Source organism: Trichosurus vulpecula, chromosome 3 (genome assembly GCF_011100635.1).
Source record: "Trichosurus vulpecula isolate mTriVul1 chromosome 3, mTriVul1.pri, whole genome shotgun sequence".
Classification (NCBI taxonomy): domain Eukaryota; kingdom Metazoa; phylum Chordata; class Mammalia; order Diprotodontia; family Phalangeridae; genus Trichosurus; species Trichosurus vulpecula.
Genome location: NC_050575.1, coordinates 304,674,026 through 304,690,837, shown reverse-complemented (window position 1 = coordinate 304,690,837; position 16,812 = coordinate 304,674,026). Strand labels below are relative to the sequence as shown.

At 37.4% G+C, this 16,812-nt stretch overlaps 1 protein-coding gene across 1 annotated transcript in view; it reads left to right on the top strand.

Moving 5' to 3' along the window:
* The window catches only part of LOC118842520 (disintegrin and metalloproteinase domain-containing protein 18-like), a 99,406-nt gene extending 83,229 nt beyond the window's left edge, over positions 1-16,177 (top strand). The window contains exons 19-20 of the mRNA XM_036749998.1: positions 14,624-14,774; positions 16,135-16,177. Coding sequence (XP_036605893.1) covers positions 14,624-14,774; positions 16,135-16,177 — 194 coding nt within the window. The remainder of the gene's footprint in view (positions 1-14,623; positions 14,775-16,134) is intronic.
* The last annotated feature ends 635 nt before the right edge of the window (positions 16,178-16,812 follow it).

The window sequence follows — 16,812 nt, the reverse complement described above, 5'->3', positions numbered from 1 at the left end:
TTCCCCAAGGACTGCTCCCATTGCATCCCAGAAATTTTGGCATGTTGTTTTATCATTATCATTTTCTTTTACATAGCTATTATTTATGTGATTTATTCTTTGACCTACTCATTATTTAAGAATTTATTGTTGTCTTCATTTGGGTGTGTATCTTTTGTTTGGAACCTGAACCAATTTTTATTCTTATTGCATTACGGTCTGCAAAGCATGTACTGATTATTTCTGCTTTTTAATATTTGTTTGTAATATCTCTGTGCCCTTTTACATGGTCAGTTTTTGTAAAAGTTCCATGTGGTACAAAGGAATATGCATATTCTTTTGCTGACCCATTTAGAAGATACCGTAAGTCTTTTGACTCTAGTTTCTTCAGAATGTTATTCAGTTCCATATTTTCCCTCTTGTTTATCTTTCTGTTAGACTTATCCAAAACTGATAGAGGTATATTGAAGTCTCCTGTCACAGTGGTCTTACTGTCTGTATCTTCTTGAAGCTTAAATAATGTTTGCTTATGAATTTGGATGCAAAGGCATTTGGAGCACATAAGTTTATTATTGAGGTTGGTTTGCTCACTGAAGCACTCTAATCCTCTGGTTGGCAGGTACTTAAATACCGAGGCAATTATTGCTTCTAACTTTCTAGTCTTCTGACCTCATTGCTTAACCACCCTGGGGCTTCAGGATTGTAAGAATTGGCAAGGTTCCAAAATCTAGCTTTTTTGTCTAGGTCACCTCCTCTAGTGTTCACAGGCTTCAGGGTGTTCCCCCTTTGCCAACCTCAACTGGATGAAGCTTTTCAATTTTGTTTATTTCCTAATCATTCAATCTCATACTTAAAAAAAAAAACTTTTAGGAGTAGTTGTGTAGGACACAGCCTTTTTTTTACTTCTATTCACTCCACCATCTTGGCCATAAGTATCTTTTTACTATCCCATTTACCACATCAGGTAATAAAAAGAGACTTGTGGCCAAGATGTTGGAGTTTCCTGTCACTGTGGTGTTACTGTCTATATCTCCTTGAAACTTGGATTTTTCCTTTATGAATTTGTATGTAAAGGTATTTGGAGCATATAAATTTATTACTGAGGTTGGTTTTCTTACTGGAACACTCTGATCTGGATGGTAGGGGTTTGAATGTCCATGGGCACTCAACATCTACTGCTCTATCTACTGTGCCATCTATATACTCATGTGTATTATAGAAATATAGCGTCACAGAAATCTTGACATCCCTTTTCATTTTTTTTTCTATTCTTCCACTTTTATGCCTAAATGCTCTTGGAATAATTTGGCTTAATTGAGCAGACATCCAGGCCAAGTTTTGTGTAATAGCTTTTTGGGAATTGTTCCCAAACTGCTTTCCAGAATGGTTGGACAAGTTCACAAGGACTAAACATTAAAAAAACAAACTCCAAAACAAAATAGACAAAAAAACAACCCTTATAAATGTGCATTAAAAGAACAGAACTCACTAACTTAATTTGAAACTCCTGGTCAAATCTACTGAGACAATGACACTCAAACTAAAAAAGCACTCAAAATGGAAATGGGCATCAAGAGTCTAGGCACAGCAAGCTGAGTCTACCCTTTATGTGGGGCCAGTCACAGAGCTGAAAACACACTACTTGCTCTATAGGGGAATCATAGACAAGAAGCCAAAAGTGGAAGCTGTTTCTTTCAGCATATGCAACATTCCATTTCCCTGCTGCCATCATTTTGTTAGGAGAGTACCAATGGACCACTCAGGGTTGTCCTCAAATTGCCTAGTATCTCTTTATTATTTTCTTATGATATTCATGATACAGAGGTTTGAGGCTCCTGCATAGTTGACATGCCTTTGTTTTCTTGATCTCAAGCCATATTTTCTAATATATTTTTAAAAATCCTTTACCATGCAAATACCAAGTAATTTCAGAAGGAATGAAGGACTAGTAAATAGCTGTGGGGCATGGAGGCAGAGATAGTGTTTGTGTTGTAACTGAGCTTTGAAGGACAAAGGAACTCTAAAAGTAAAAGTGAGAAAGAAGTATATTCTGTTCATAGGGCTTGTTGTGTTTGTCCTTCATTTTCTTTTTCTTTTTTTTTTTAAATTAAATTTATTTATTTAACATATTTAGTTTTCAGCATTGGTTTTCACAAGAGTTTGAATTACAAATTTTCTCCCCATTTCTACCCTCCCCCCCCACTCCAAGATGGCGTGTATTCTGGTTGCCCTGTTCCCCAGTCAGCCCTCCCTTCTGTCACCCCACTCCCCTCCCGTCCCCCTTTCCCTTCCCCTCTTGTAGGGCAAGCTAAATTTCTACTCCCCATTGCCTGTGTATCTTATTTTCTAGTTGCATGCAAAAAAATTTTTTTTTTGTTTTTGAATATCTGTTTTTAAAAACTTTGAGTTCCAAATTCTCTCCCTTCCTCCCTTCCCACACACCCTCCACAAGAAGTCAAGCAATTCAACATAGACCACATGTGTATCATTATGTATAACCCTTCCACAATACTCATGTTGTGAAAGACTAACTATATTTTGATCCTTCCCAACCCATCCCCCTTTATTGAATTTTCTCCCTTGACCCTGTCCCCTTTCCAAAGAGTTTGTTTTTGATTACCTCCACCCCCATCTGCCCTCCCCTCCATCATTCCCCCCCCCCTTTTTTTATCTTCTTCCCTCTTCTTTCCTGTGGGGTAAGATACCCAATTGGGTATGTATGGTATTCTCTCTATTCTCTCCTCAGGCCCAATCTGATGAGAACAAGATTCACTCATTCCCCCCTCACCTGCCCTCTCCCCTCCTCCCACAGAACTGCTTCCTCTTGCCACCTTTATGTGAGATAATCCACCCCATTCTGTCTCTCCCTATCTCCCTTTCTCAATATGTTCCTCTCTCATCCCTTAATTTGATTTTATTTCTTTTAGATATCTTCCCTTCATCTTCAACTCACCCTGTGTCCGCGCTCTCTCTCTCTCTCTCTCTCTCTATATATATATATATATATAAATATATATACACATAGATATATACATACATACACATTTGCTTATATATATATATATATATATATATATACATAAACTTATATACATATATGCATATTCCCTTCAGCTACCCTAATACTGAGGTCTCATGAATCATACACATCATCTTTCCATGTAGGAATGTAAACAAAACAGTTCAACTTTAGTAAGTCCCTTGCAATTTCTTTTTCTTGTTCTTTTTCTTGATTACCTTTTCATGCTTCTCTTGATTCTTGTGTTTGAAAGTCATATTTTCTATTCAGTTCTGGTCTTTTCACTGAGAAAGCTTGAAAGTCCTCTATTTTATTGAAAGTCCATATTTTGCCTTGGAGCATGATACACAGTTTTGCTGGGTAGGTGATTCTTGGTTTTAATCCTAGCTCCACTGACCTCCGGAATATCGTATTCCAAGCCCTTCGATCTCTTAATGTAGAAGCTGCCAGATCCTGTGTTATCCTGATTGTTTTTCCAGAATATTCAAATTGTTTCTTTCTGGCTGCTTGCAGTATTTTCTCCTTGACCTGGGAGCTCTAGAATTTGGCGATGTTCCTAGGAGTTTTCTTTTTGGGATCTATTTGAGGAGGCGATTGGTGGATTCTTTCAATTTCTATTTTACCCTCTGGCTCTAGAATATCAGGGCAGTTCTCCTTGATAATTTCTTGAGAGATGATATCTAGGCTATTTTTTTGATCATGGCTTTCAGGTAGTCCAATAATTTTTAAATTATCTCTCCTGGATCTATTTTCTAGGTCAGTGGTTTTTCCAATGAGATATTTGACATTGTCTTCCATTTTTTCATTCCTTTGGTTCTGTTTTATAATATCTTGATTTCTCATCAAGTCACTAGCTTCCACTTGCTCCAATCTAATTTTTAAGGTAGTATTTTCTTCAGTGGTCCTTTGGACCTCCTTTTCTATTTGGCTAATTCTGCCTTTCAAGGCATTCTTCTCCTCATTGGCTTTTTGGAGCTCTTTTGACATTTGAGTTAGTCTATTTTTTAAAGTGTTGTTTTCTTCAATATTTTTTTCAGTATTTTTTTGGGTCTCCTTTAGCAAGTCATTGACTTGTTTTTCATGGCTTTCTCGCATCCTTCTCATTTCTTTTGCCAATTTTTCCTCTACTTCTCTAACTTGCTTTTTCAAATCCTTTTTGAGCTCTTCCATGGCCTGAGACCAGTTCATGTTTTTCTTGGAGGCTTTTGGTGTAGGCTCTTGGACTTTGTTGACTTCTTCAGGCCATATGTTTTGGTCTTCTTTGTCACCAAACAAGGATTCCAAAGTCTGAGACTGAATCTGGGTATATTTTCGCTGCCTGGCCATGTTCCCAGCCAACTTACTTGACCTTTGAGATTTTCGTTGGGGTATGACTGCTTGTAGAGCAAAGAGTACTTTGTTCCAAGCTTGAGGGGATGCGCCATTGATTTCAGAGCTCTTTCTTTCTTTCTTTTTTTTTTTTTTTAAAGCCAGCTCTACCACACCAGCACTCCTCCTTCCTCAAGAACCACCAACTGGGACCTGATGCTAATCTTCAGCAGGCTCTGCACTCCTGCTCTGATCTGCCACTTAATTCCTCCCACCACGTGGGCCTGGGGCCGGAAGTAACTGCAGCTGTAGTTCTGTAGCTGCACCTCCCCCGCTACCCCTGAGGCGGTGGCTGAACCTCGAATTCTGTCCCCTGCAGCTTTTCCCACTAACCTTCTCTGTTGTCTTTGGTGTTTGTGGGTTGAGAATTCTGGTAACTGCCACAGCTCACTGATTCAGGGTGCTAGGGCCTGTCCTGCCCGGCTCCTGGTCTGGTTGGTCCTGCTGCCTCCGACACTGAGCTCTGCTCCCCTGCACTCCATGTGCAATAGACCTCATCCAGAGACCATCCAGGCTGTGCTGGGCTGGATCTCTACTTCCCTCTGCTATTTTGTGGGTTCTGCAGTTCTAGAATTTGTTTAGAGCCATTTTTTATAGGTTTTTGGAGGGACTTGGTGGGGAGCTCACGCAAATCCCTGCTTTCCAGCTGCCATCTTGGCTCCACCTGGAGGAATCCTGAAAGAAATTTCTAAATCTCCGAGGAATATTATAGCCAAATTCCAAAGCCCCCAGATCAAAGAGAAAATGAAGGATTTTTCATTAGGTAATTGGTTTAGTTTTCTGTTTTTGCCTTTCCTGATTGGTATCAGCACCATATTTGCATCACAAAGGAAGGTGGCTTACCAGTTCCAGATCTCAAACTATACTACAAAGTGGTAATCATCAAAACAATCTGGTACTTGATAAGTAGAGTGGCTGATCAGTGGATTAGATTAGGTACAGAATATATGGAGGTAAGTGACTATAGCAACTTAGTGTTTGATAAATCTCAAAATCCAAGCTATTGGGGTAAGAGCTCATTATTTGACAAAAACTGGGAAGACTGGAAAGCAGTGTGGCAGAAACTAGCCGTAGACCAACATCTCATACCATATACCAAGATAAGGTCAAAATGGATACGTGGTTTAGACATTAGGGGTTATTGGCGACTGTCCCTCATAATTGAAGAGAACCAAAAATGCCATCACTATATTAGGGTCAAGGTATAGGGTGTCTGACTGTGGCTGATCAGATCAGTACAAACTCAAAAGACCATAGGTAGCCAATGACTTCATGAGGCAACAGGAAATATTAAAAGTTTTAAAACAAAGATTTTTAAAAATTGAAAAATGTAAGGTATCTCATAGCAAAAACAACTGACATGGAAAACTGAAGAGAAAATTCAGGGGTTACTGGAATATCTCACAGTCATGACCAAAAAAGCCACATTATATTTCAAGAAATCATAAAAGAAACCTTCCTAGGCCTCTTAGAACCATAGGGCAAAGCTGAAACAGAATCTATTGGCCACTTCTAGAAAGAAACCTCAAAATGTAAAATCTCAGAAACATTACAGCCAAAATTCAGCTTTTAGGACAAAGAAAAAAATCTTTCAAGCAGTCACAAAGAAGGAATTCTACCACTGAGGAGCCACATTAAGGATGATACATGAGTTAGCTGTTACTGTCATAAAGGAGTAGAGAGTTTGGAATACAATTTCAGGATAAAAATTCAATCTGCAGTGCTCAGCTTTCCTTATAGTCTAACTCTCACAACCAAATATTACTATTGGAAAAACCATAGCTTTGACTATATGGACTTTTGTCAGCTCTGATTTTAGTATGCTGTACAGATTTGCCATAGCTTTCCTTCCAAGGAGCAAGTATCTTTTGATTTCATGGCTGTAGTTGCCATCTGCAGTGATCTTTAAGTTTCCAAAATGGCTTCCATTTCTTCTCCCTGTATTTGCCAGGAAGTGATGGGAAAAGTTGTCAAGATCTTTTGATGTTAAGCTTCAAGCCAGCTGTTACACTCTCCTCTTTCATCCTTATCAAGAGACTTAATTCATCTTCACTATCTGCCTTCAGTGTGGTATCATCTGCATATCTGAGATTGTTGATATTTTTCCTAGCAACACTAATTCCAGCTTTTGATTCTTCCAGCCTGGCATTTTGCATGATGTGCTCTGCATATAAGTTAAATAAGGTGACAGTGGCCTTGTTGTACTCCTTTTCCAATCGTAAATTAATCAGTTGTTTCATGTTCCTTTCTATTAATTCTTGGCTTGCATATAGGTTCCCTAAAAGACAAGATGATCTGGTACTCCCATCTCTTTGAGGAGTTACCACATTTTGTTGTGATCCACACAGTCAAAGCTTTTAGTGTAGCTAATGAAGCAGCAGTAAATGTTTTTCTGAAATGCCCTTCTTTCTGCATAATCCAGCAAATGTTGGCAATTTGGTCTCTAGTTCCTCTTCAGCTCTTTGAAAACCAGTCTACTCTTCTGGTAATTCTTGGTTCACATATTGCTGAAGCCTAGCTTGCAGAATCATAAGCAAAACCTTGTTGACATGTGAAATGAGTGCAGTTGTTCAGTAATTTGAGCATTCCTTGGCATTGCCCTTCTTTAGGATTGGGATGTAAATCGATCTTTTCCAATCCAATGGCCACTGTTGTGTTTTCCAATTATTCTGGAATATTGAGTACAGCACTTTGATATCCATCATCTTTTAGGATTTTAAATAGCTCAGCTGGAATTCTATCACCTCCACTAGCCTTGTTAGGAATGCTTTCTAAGGTCCACTTGATTTCATCATCTAGAATGTCTGGCTCTAGATCAGTAACCATACCATGGATGTTGGTGCATTCTTGCCACCTCTTTTTAATTTCTTCTACTTCTCTTAAGTCCTTATCATTTTTTCTTTTATCATGCCCATTTTTGCATGAAACTTTCCCTTGTTATCTCTTAATTTTCTTGAAGGAGATCTTTTATCTTTCCCATTCTTTTGTTTTCTTCTATTTCTTGGCATTGCTTATTCAAGAAAACTTTCTCCTTAATCTTTGGAATTCTGCATTCAGTTGGATATATTTTTTCCTTTTTCCTTTCCCTTTTACTTTTATTTCCTCAGCTATTTGTAAAGCCTCATCAGACAGCTGTTTTGCTTTCTTGCTCTCCTTTTTCTTTGGAATGTTTTTCTGTTGCAATATTGCAAAATTGTCACTATTAGGCTTGTTGTCATTCAATCTGCAGTGCTCAGCTTTCCTTATAGTCTAACTCTCACAACTAAATATTGCTATTGGAAAAGCCATAGCTTTGACTGTATGGACCTTTGTCAGCTCTGATTTCAGTATGCTGTACACATCTGCCATAGTTTTCTTTCCAAGGAGCAAGTGTACTATACTGCAAAACTATCCATAGTTCTTCAGGCACTTTTATCTACCAGATCTAATTTCTTAAATCTATTCAACAACACCACTTCATATTTATAAGGGAAGTTGTTTAGGTCATACCTATAAGGCCTCATGGCTTTCTTTAAATCTGAATTTTGCAATTAGAAGCTCATAATCCGAGCTATAGTCAGCTCCAGTTCTTGTTTTAACTTACTGTACAGGGCAGGGGTGGGGAATCTGCGGCCTTGAGGCCACATGTGGCCTTCTAGGTCCTTGAGTGTGGCCTTTTGACTGAGTCCAAGTTTTATAGAACAAATTTTTTTTAAGGGGATTTGTTTTGTGAAGTTTGGATTCAAACAGCCTGACCTGTCTGTCTTGGGTAACTCTGCACAGCATAACTCATAGTTTCATTGAGCTCTGCAAATCCCTCCAGTATGACAAGGCAGTGATCCAGGGGTGGGTGGTGGTGGTGCGGGGTATGTCCAAGAATAATGTATATAGGAAAACTGAGTATAGTCTTACAAGGGAAAACTGACCTTTAAATTAAATTGAGGACTTTCAAACATATCTAATGAAAAGACTCAAGCTACATAGAAACTTTAAAGTACAAACACAAAAGTCAAGAGAAACATAAAAAGGTAAACATGAATGAACAATCATAAGGGACTATAAAGGTTAAACTGTTTACATTCTAAGAAGGTGAGATGAACACCTATCATCATCAGGGGCCATAGAGGGAATCTCAATAAACAGAAGGCCTGGTAATGGTTCTGTTATATCTTCATGATCTTAAAATAGAGAATGGTAGAGGGAATATACTAGGGCAGGTAGGGAAAGGAAGGTTAGGGAAAATTATCTCATAATTGGGGTGCACAAGTAGAAATCTATATAGACAAGAAGAAAGGGGAGAGTGGCAGACACTTGATCCTCATGTATGAATTAGTTGGAGGAGGGAAGAATACATGCACGCATAATTGGGTACAAAAATATGTTGAAGTGAACTGGGATGTAGACATGAAAATGGAGAAGAGGAAACTAGGCAGTAGATTAAGGGAGAGATTAGCCCTTAGCAAATCAGACTTTAAGGATGTACATAAATATACCAGCTCTTTTGTGGTGGCAAAGAATTAGAATCTGAGAGATTGCAAGCTACGGTATATTGATGTGGTAGACTACTGTTGTGCAGTGAGAAATGAAGTGGATAGTTTCACAGAAACCAGGGATTTTATATGAGCTGACATAAAGTGAGGTAAGCAAAAGCAGGACAACATCTTACTCTAAGATACTGTAAAATTAAATGACTTTGAAAGAGTCAGCAACTCTGATCAATGTAATGACTAAGCATGATTCCAGAGGATTAATGATTTAGGCATAACGAGTCATTGGTTGCTGTCCCTTATAATTGAAGAAGACCAAAATGACATCACTATGGAAAGTACAGTGTGTACAATGCTGTTTACCTCTTGATAGAGAAGTGGTGGATAAAGAATGCAGACTGACACTTTAAATACATTTTTTTATATGGCCAATACAAGAATTAGTTTTACTTGACTATACATATTTGTGTCAGGGTTTTTTTTTCCTTTATTTTTCAATTGGGAGTGTGTTAGGTGGGAGAGTGAGGTGGACTTTTGCTGATTGAACAAAGTTGTTTTTTTTTTAAAGGAATCTCCTTCATGTTTTCTTTTGTAGAACACCTCATCCGGTTCCCCCATCTTTACCCATAATGCCTTACCTTGTATTTTACTTTTTTTCTGAGTAGCATGCAAATTCATTGAGAACAGAAACTATAATTCTGTCATCTTCATTTCCCCATTTTGCTTTTTTACTATTTTGCCTTTCTTTCTATTGAATCCCCTGTGCTTAGCTTTGCACATGTTATTTGTTTAAAAAGTGTGTTTTTCCTTATTCTCCTAAGTCCAACCCTCCCATTTTATAGATGAGGGGGTTAAAGCCCAGAAAGGTGAAGTGATTTGTCCAAAGCTTTCCCAAGTATTAAGTGCCAGAGCTAGGATTTTAACCCAGATTCTCTGACTCCGCATTTAGTGATCTTGCAGTACAGAGGAAATCATGTAATCACAAAAGTTACAAAAATGTTCATACATTTATATCCAACAATCTCACTTTAAAAAAAGGTTACTGTTGGAAAAATATCAATATTTTACATTAAAATATTCCTAGCAACAGTATGTAAAATTGCAAAGTAAAAATAGAAAAGAAACTATGTGCGTAATCATTAGTTTGGATAAACAGTTGTATGTGAATGTAACAAAAGGCCCAATGTAAAGTGATTAGACTTCTAGTCTGGGACTGTGTGCTATCATGAGAATTGGATTGTATGGTCTGAAAACATAGATAGCAGAAATACTAATAAACATCTTGTAATAAGCAGACTTCATTTCTTCAAGGCTGATGATGGGTATATACCATTGGATTTATCCAGTGCACCCCAAAATGTCATACCTCTTTTTAAAAATTTTTTTAATTAGATTTTTTATTTTTAGTTTACAACACTTAGTTTTACATGTTCTTGAGTTTCAAATTTTCTTTCTTTCCCTCCTCTCCCCCCAAGACAGCATGCAGTCCGATATAGATTCTGCATAAACCTTTGAATTAAACTTATTTACATAATAGTGAAGTTGCAAAGAAGAATTATGACCAATGGAATCAATCATGAGAAAGAAGAAACAAAACCCCCCAAAAAAGAGGAGAAAAGAAAAAAAGAGCAAACAGTTTGCCTCAATTTGCATTCAGAATCCATAGTTCTTTCTCTGGATATAAATAGCTCTCTCCATCATGAGTCCTTTGGAGTTGTCTTTGAACCTTGCATTGCTGAGAAGAGCCAAGTCTATCAGAGTTAGTCATCACAGAATCAATATGTCTGTGGTTGTGTATAATGTTCTCCTGGTTCTGCTCCACTCACTCAGCCTCAGATCATGTAGGTCTTTCCAGGTTATTATGAAGTCCGTATTTTCCCCATTTCTTATAGCACAAGAGTATTCCATTACATTCATATACCACAACTTGTTCAGCCATTCCCCAATTGATGGGCATCCCCTTGATTTCCAATTCTTTGCCACCACAAAAAGAGCAGCTATAAATATTTTTGTACATACAGGTCCCTTTCCCACTTGTGTGATCTCTTTGGGATATAGCCCTAGGAGTGGTATTGTTGGGACAAAGGATATGCACATTTTTATGGCCCTTTGGGCATCGTTCCATATTGCTCTCCAAAACGGCTGGATCTGTTCACAACTCCACCAACAAATGTATTAATGTTCCAATTTTCCCACATCCTCTCCAGCATTTATCATTTTCCTGTTTTGTCATGTTAGCCAATCTGACAGGAGAGATGTGGTACCTAAGAGTTGTTTTGATTTGCATTTCTCTAATCAATAGTTATTTAGAGCATTTTTTCATATGCCTATAGATTCTTTAATTTATTCCTTTGAAAACTGCCTGTTCATATCTTTGACCATTTTGCAATTGGGGAATGACTTTTATTCCTATAAATTTGGCTCAGTTCCCTGTATATTTTAGAGATGAGGCCTTTATCAGAGACATTGGTTGTAAAGATTTTCTCCCAATTTTCTGCTTCCCTCTTAATCTTTGTTGCATTGGCTTTGTTTATACAAAAACTTTTCAGTTTAGCATAATCAAAATTATCCATTTTGCATTTTATAATGCTCTCTATGTCTTGTTGGGTCATGAATTCTTCCCTTTCCCATAAATCTGACAGGTAAACTATTCTTTGCTCTCTCAAACTGCTTATAGTATCAGCCTTTATTCCTAAATCATGTACCCATTTTGACTTTATTTTGGTATATGGTATAAGATATGGGTCTATGTCCAGTTTCTGCCATACTATTTTCCAATATTCCCAGCAGTTTTTGTGAAATAGTGAATTCTTAACCTAAAAGCTGGATTCTTTGGGTTTATCAAAGAGTAGATTGCTATAGCTGGTGACTTCTGCGTCTTGTGTACCTAACCTATTCTACTGATCCACTACTGTGTTTCTTAGCCAGTACCAGCTAGTTTTGAGGACTGCTGCTTTATAGTACATTTTGATATACGGTATGGCCAGGCCACCTTCCCTAGCATTTCTTTTCATTAATTCCCTTGATATTCAGGCCTTTTGGTTCTTCCAGATGAATTTTGTTATTATTTTATCCAGCTCTGTAAAATATTTTTTTGGTAGTTTGGTATGACACTGAATAAGTAAATTAATTTAGGTAAAATTGTCATTTTTATTATATTAGCTCGGCCTAACCACGAGCAGCTCATGTTATTCCATTTCATTAGATCTGACTTTATTTGTGTGAGAAGTGTTTCATATCTGTGTTCCTATAGGCCCTGGGTTTGTTTTGGCAGGCAGACTCCCAAATATTTGATAGTGTCTGCAGTAACTTTGAATGGAATTTCTCTTTCTGTCTCTTGCCGTTGGGCTTTGTTAGTCATACACAGGAATGCCGAGGATTTGTGAGCGCCCTATCTTTTGATGGAGCCTGTGTAAAGTGCAAATACCAGAGCAGACTCAAAGAGCCCTCAGTGGGAGTCATGCACCTGAACCCCTGTGCCAGGCGACTGACTGCCATTCGGATTCATTTGTGAAAATGGGTTTGTGACAGCAATTCACGATGAGGTTATTGCCATCAGAATCAACAGAAGGATTTTCCTTAGAAAATCGGTGTAAAATATGTAAAGAAATAGTGGAGACCATGTAACATATTATTGCAAATTGCGAAAGATTTTTACCTACTAAATACCTAGGAAGACATGGCTGACGTTATATGTCAAAAGCTTGGTACCTTTCACAGACTTATCACTGACAATACTGACTTCAAAATATCCTACAGATCTCAACTAATTCATTGTACTGGAATGAGACTATCATCACAAATCAAACTATTGTCCAAATTGCCTGGGCATAACATTAATCCATATAAATTTAACAATATTTTAAGATGTCACAATGCCAAATAATCATAATTTCCAAACAACATAGAACACAAGTCTTTCAAAAGACAGAGGCATAACAGAGGACATCATCACGTGGAAACAGGATGAGATGTATGGCATCCTTGTGGTCCTGTCTCCTACCAGAGGTGTGCTAAAGATGGTTCACTGAGCCTACAGAGGATTCAACTACAAGTAGTACTTATTTAATCTACCTGTGAGATGTTCTGTAGAATGCCGAACTTGTCCCATGACTGTTTCTATATGAACACTATTTAAAAATAATGATAATATAATAGTATAAGACAGGTATGTTCACATGTATTGTCTAAATGCATAAAGATGGCACATGCATGACATGGAATATACAATCTGAAGCTTGGCCTGTTATTGCAGAAAGGAGAAAAGCCAAGGGCCCTGTCAGTACACTATTTGAGGAGAGAGGAGATAGGTAGGCCCTAGTAATTCCTCTTAGGCTGGGCTGGGATATTGGGCTAGAATTTCATATTAACTGCTACTTCTCCAAGACAACCAATCTAGAGTTATGATCTTGGATTTGGAAAGAAAGCTGCTTCTCTAGTTACTCTTGAGGAGGACTGGCTTAGTTTCTTCTCAACAAATGCTGATTGCATAAAAGATCATCACAAATTGCAAATATCAAATCCACGTATCCAAGGAAAGAACAAACTGAAAAAGTTATAAAGATTAAAATATATTAAAGACCGTGCAATAGTGAATGAGATTTTCACCTGAGAGTGAGATGAGACTTTGGATCAAACTAGGAGAGAGAGAATAGTCTCACCCATAGGCAATTCTCCCTGTATTACAAATTCTGGAAGTTCAACATGTTAGAATCTTCTATGTATTTGTAAATCTAAGGAGATCTTGGACTTGTCTCTCATGATCATCTCTTATAAAAATTCTCCAGTAATCTCTAGTCAGGTCTTTCTTCACTTATGTCAGCAGTTCCTTGCTAGGCTCCTCTCTGCCAATCAGGAGTCACATCTTCTGTAAGCAGCATACTACACAATTACAGAAAACCACTTCAGACTTAGTACAATCAGCATTACTATAATAATCATAGTAATATAATATTCTGAATAAGGAAAATTAAGCCTAAGTGGTAATAAGATATTATGTCATTGTGGGTCAGACCCCTAGTGGAACTGGGAAGGTTTGAGTTAATCCACCACACTCCCACAACACCAACCTTTGCTATGGAAAGCCAAGAATTTATGGGGCAGAACCAGAGCCATTTAACTTAACCACACTCTCATGTGGATTGATCTGGGACTCAGCTATGGGCCCTCAAGGCAAGGGGAATATAAAAACAATTTTAGGACTTTGGCAGACAGGTCCTGGGACTCTAGGTTACTCACTCATATGGATTATATTCTGCTTGTACAAGTGGAGTTTGGTCAGCTCAGAAGGGGTGCTACCAAGTAAAATACAAGAAATCTAAGGAGGAAGAGATTATTTTGCTTTGTTTATCCCTGCTTTTATCCATCTGCCTGTCCTTAAAAACCATCTGTTTCTCTCTGTCACAAGACCTTCTTTTCAAAATCCTCTCAAATATTAGTTCCTTTGATTATGTTGTATATTGCAGGCTACATTCTTCTACTTTCTTTTCTATACAAACTACATAAAAAACTTAGTTGGTTGCACAAAAAGGGCAATTATGCAATTATGTTTCTACTCAGGAGTTGCAGCTTCCTAAATAACAGGAGTAGGAAATCCTATGAATTACATTCTGCTTGATATAATCCCTATAGACAGAATGACTGTATGAAGTATCATTGGGCCTCTTTTCTTTTATTAATCCTGGGTAATTTTGTTTCCATATATAATTTTATACAACTTGTCCTTCAATGGTTAATTGCACAGTTTATATTCATATGAGATTGTTGATCTGTCTTCTCTTTGTAGGTTCAGTTACTACTCGAGGTTATACTACTACTCGAAAGAACTGGCTTATTCTAGGCTTCTACATCTCTCTACCTTTTCTCATCATTACTATCATTATTGTTGCAAAATGGGATAAAGTGAAAGAATTATGCAATGTAGAAGAAATACAAAGTGAAGGGTAAATTAATTTTGTATACTTTTAGATAAAATGAAGGAAAAAATACCCAACTTTACACTTGGAGCATCCCAAGTTTAAAGTCATTGCTGAGTAAATTAGTAAGATCATAAAAAGAATGCTTATGTAAAAGATTAAATAAAGAAGAGAATATATTTTTGCTCCTGGGCAACTTGTATTCCAGCTGGGAAGATATGATGTAGAAATAAACATTTTTTTTAAAAAAAAACCTTTCTAAAGAGCTAAGGTGGTCCTTTAACTTTAACTTTTCTCTAGCTCTTAGGAGAGAGAGAGTTCTGGTCCCCACCATAGCAAGGAACCATGATGGCTAAGAATGTTTTATGATGTGCATTGAACTTCCCAAACATCTCAGAATCATAACAGGAACAATCAAAAATAACTCTTTCCTGTTAATGATGACTGGGAATAAACAGACATGAAAAAAATCAAAGAAAGACTAGGAATCTGGGCAGAGAATGAGAGAGAGAAGGTAATAGAATAGTCCTCACTTTGGAAATTGCCTGGAGTGCTTGGGTTTTCCCTTTCAGCAGATATTTCTATCTTCAGATCAAAATCAGTTATCAAAATTATCATCCATTGTAAATAGTGTAAAAGAGACCTATTCTAGTGATTGTAAGAAGCATTAGTTTTGTAATGCTTTGGTAAAGAGAGAAGGCAGTCTGGCTTCTACATTTATGCCTGGGAAATCTATGTCTATCTTAAGGACTGTCTGTCTTTATGGAGGAGACTTTTATCTAGCTGAGAGAATGATCTATAAGGCTATATGGGTGATGTACATTTTGATTAGCGTCTCACTTGTAGCCATAGAGTTAGGTGGGAATTAAGCAGCAATTTCCTATAGTTAAATCTAAGTGAATGAATTCTAGTCTAACTCCTTTTTTTCCTCTTGTATTTCAAGACACTGTGAAATGACTACCCATTGCTTTCTGGAGTGAATAGGAGGGAATAAAATTGGGGATAAAGTTAGGAGAGAGGGAATATAATGGTTTTTTTTGTAGGTCCTATTTCAGGGATTAACTACTGCAAAATTTGTTTCACCAGCCCTAGTAAACTGTAGTACTCCTCTTAGTAGATGGATCACCATCTAAAGGTAACCAGGCTTTCCAAAAGAAAAAAAAACAACTTTTAAACAAATTCACCATAACATACACCATGAAAGGTAGCCATAAAGGAAAAGTGGGTGGGAGAATACAGCCAGATCAAGTGGGTACCAGTTATTTGCTATTGTCTATACTATGTTTAATTAAGAATGATTCTTTCTGAGATTTTGCTTCAACCAACCACTTAAGTCCTCAGGATTCTATATTAATTTTAAAATAAGTCTTTTTTTTTCTTAAAACAGATCCCTATCAGGAGACAGCAGCATATCTTATAGTACAAGGTGAAGTTTTCTGCTGGAGAAGAACTAAGAATCATTGCATTGATTTCTCATTACCCATTCACTCTTCAACCCCTTACAATATGGCTACCAACTACACCATTGTACTGAGACATCTCTTGTAACAATCACCAGCATTCTCTTAATTGCTGTCTGCGGGCTTTTTCCTCCTTGACCTTCCTGCAGCATTTAACACTTTTGCTTATGATCATTATGTTCCTTGGGGTCATGTCACAATACCTTCATGGAGTACAGACCCCAACCCTGACCTTAGAGACCTCTAATTTATAGATTAAATAAAATTACCTGGCATCATCCTGGCATTTTAGGCCAGGCCTTCTATAGTCTGCTTCCAGTCTATTTTTTCAGTCTTACTTCATATTACTTCCTGTCATAAATTGTATATTTTAGCCAAACTAGATTACTGGCAGTTAGATGAAGTTGGCTTTACTTCTTCCATCTCTGCATTTTACAGGGCATCTCCTATGCTTAGGGAATCCGTTTTCTTTTCAGCACCTTTCACAATCGTTTCCTTTCTCCAAGGTTCACCTTCTCTCTGAAACCTTTGCTGATTTTCTTTCCTCCTCCTTCCACACCCAGCTGAAAGTGTTTTCTTTCTCAAGTTGTCTTTTTCAAATTAGT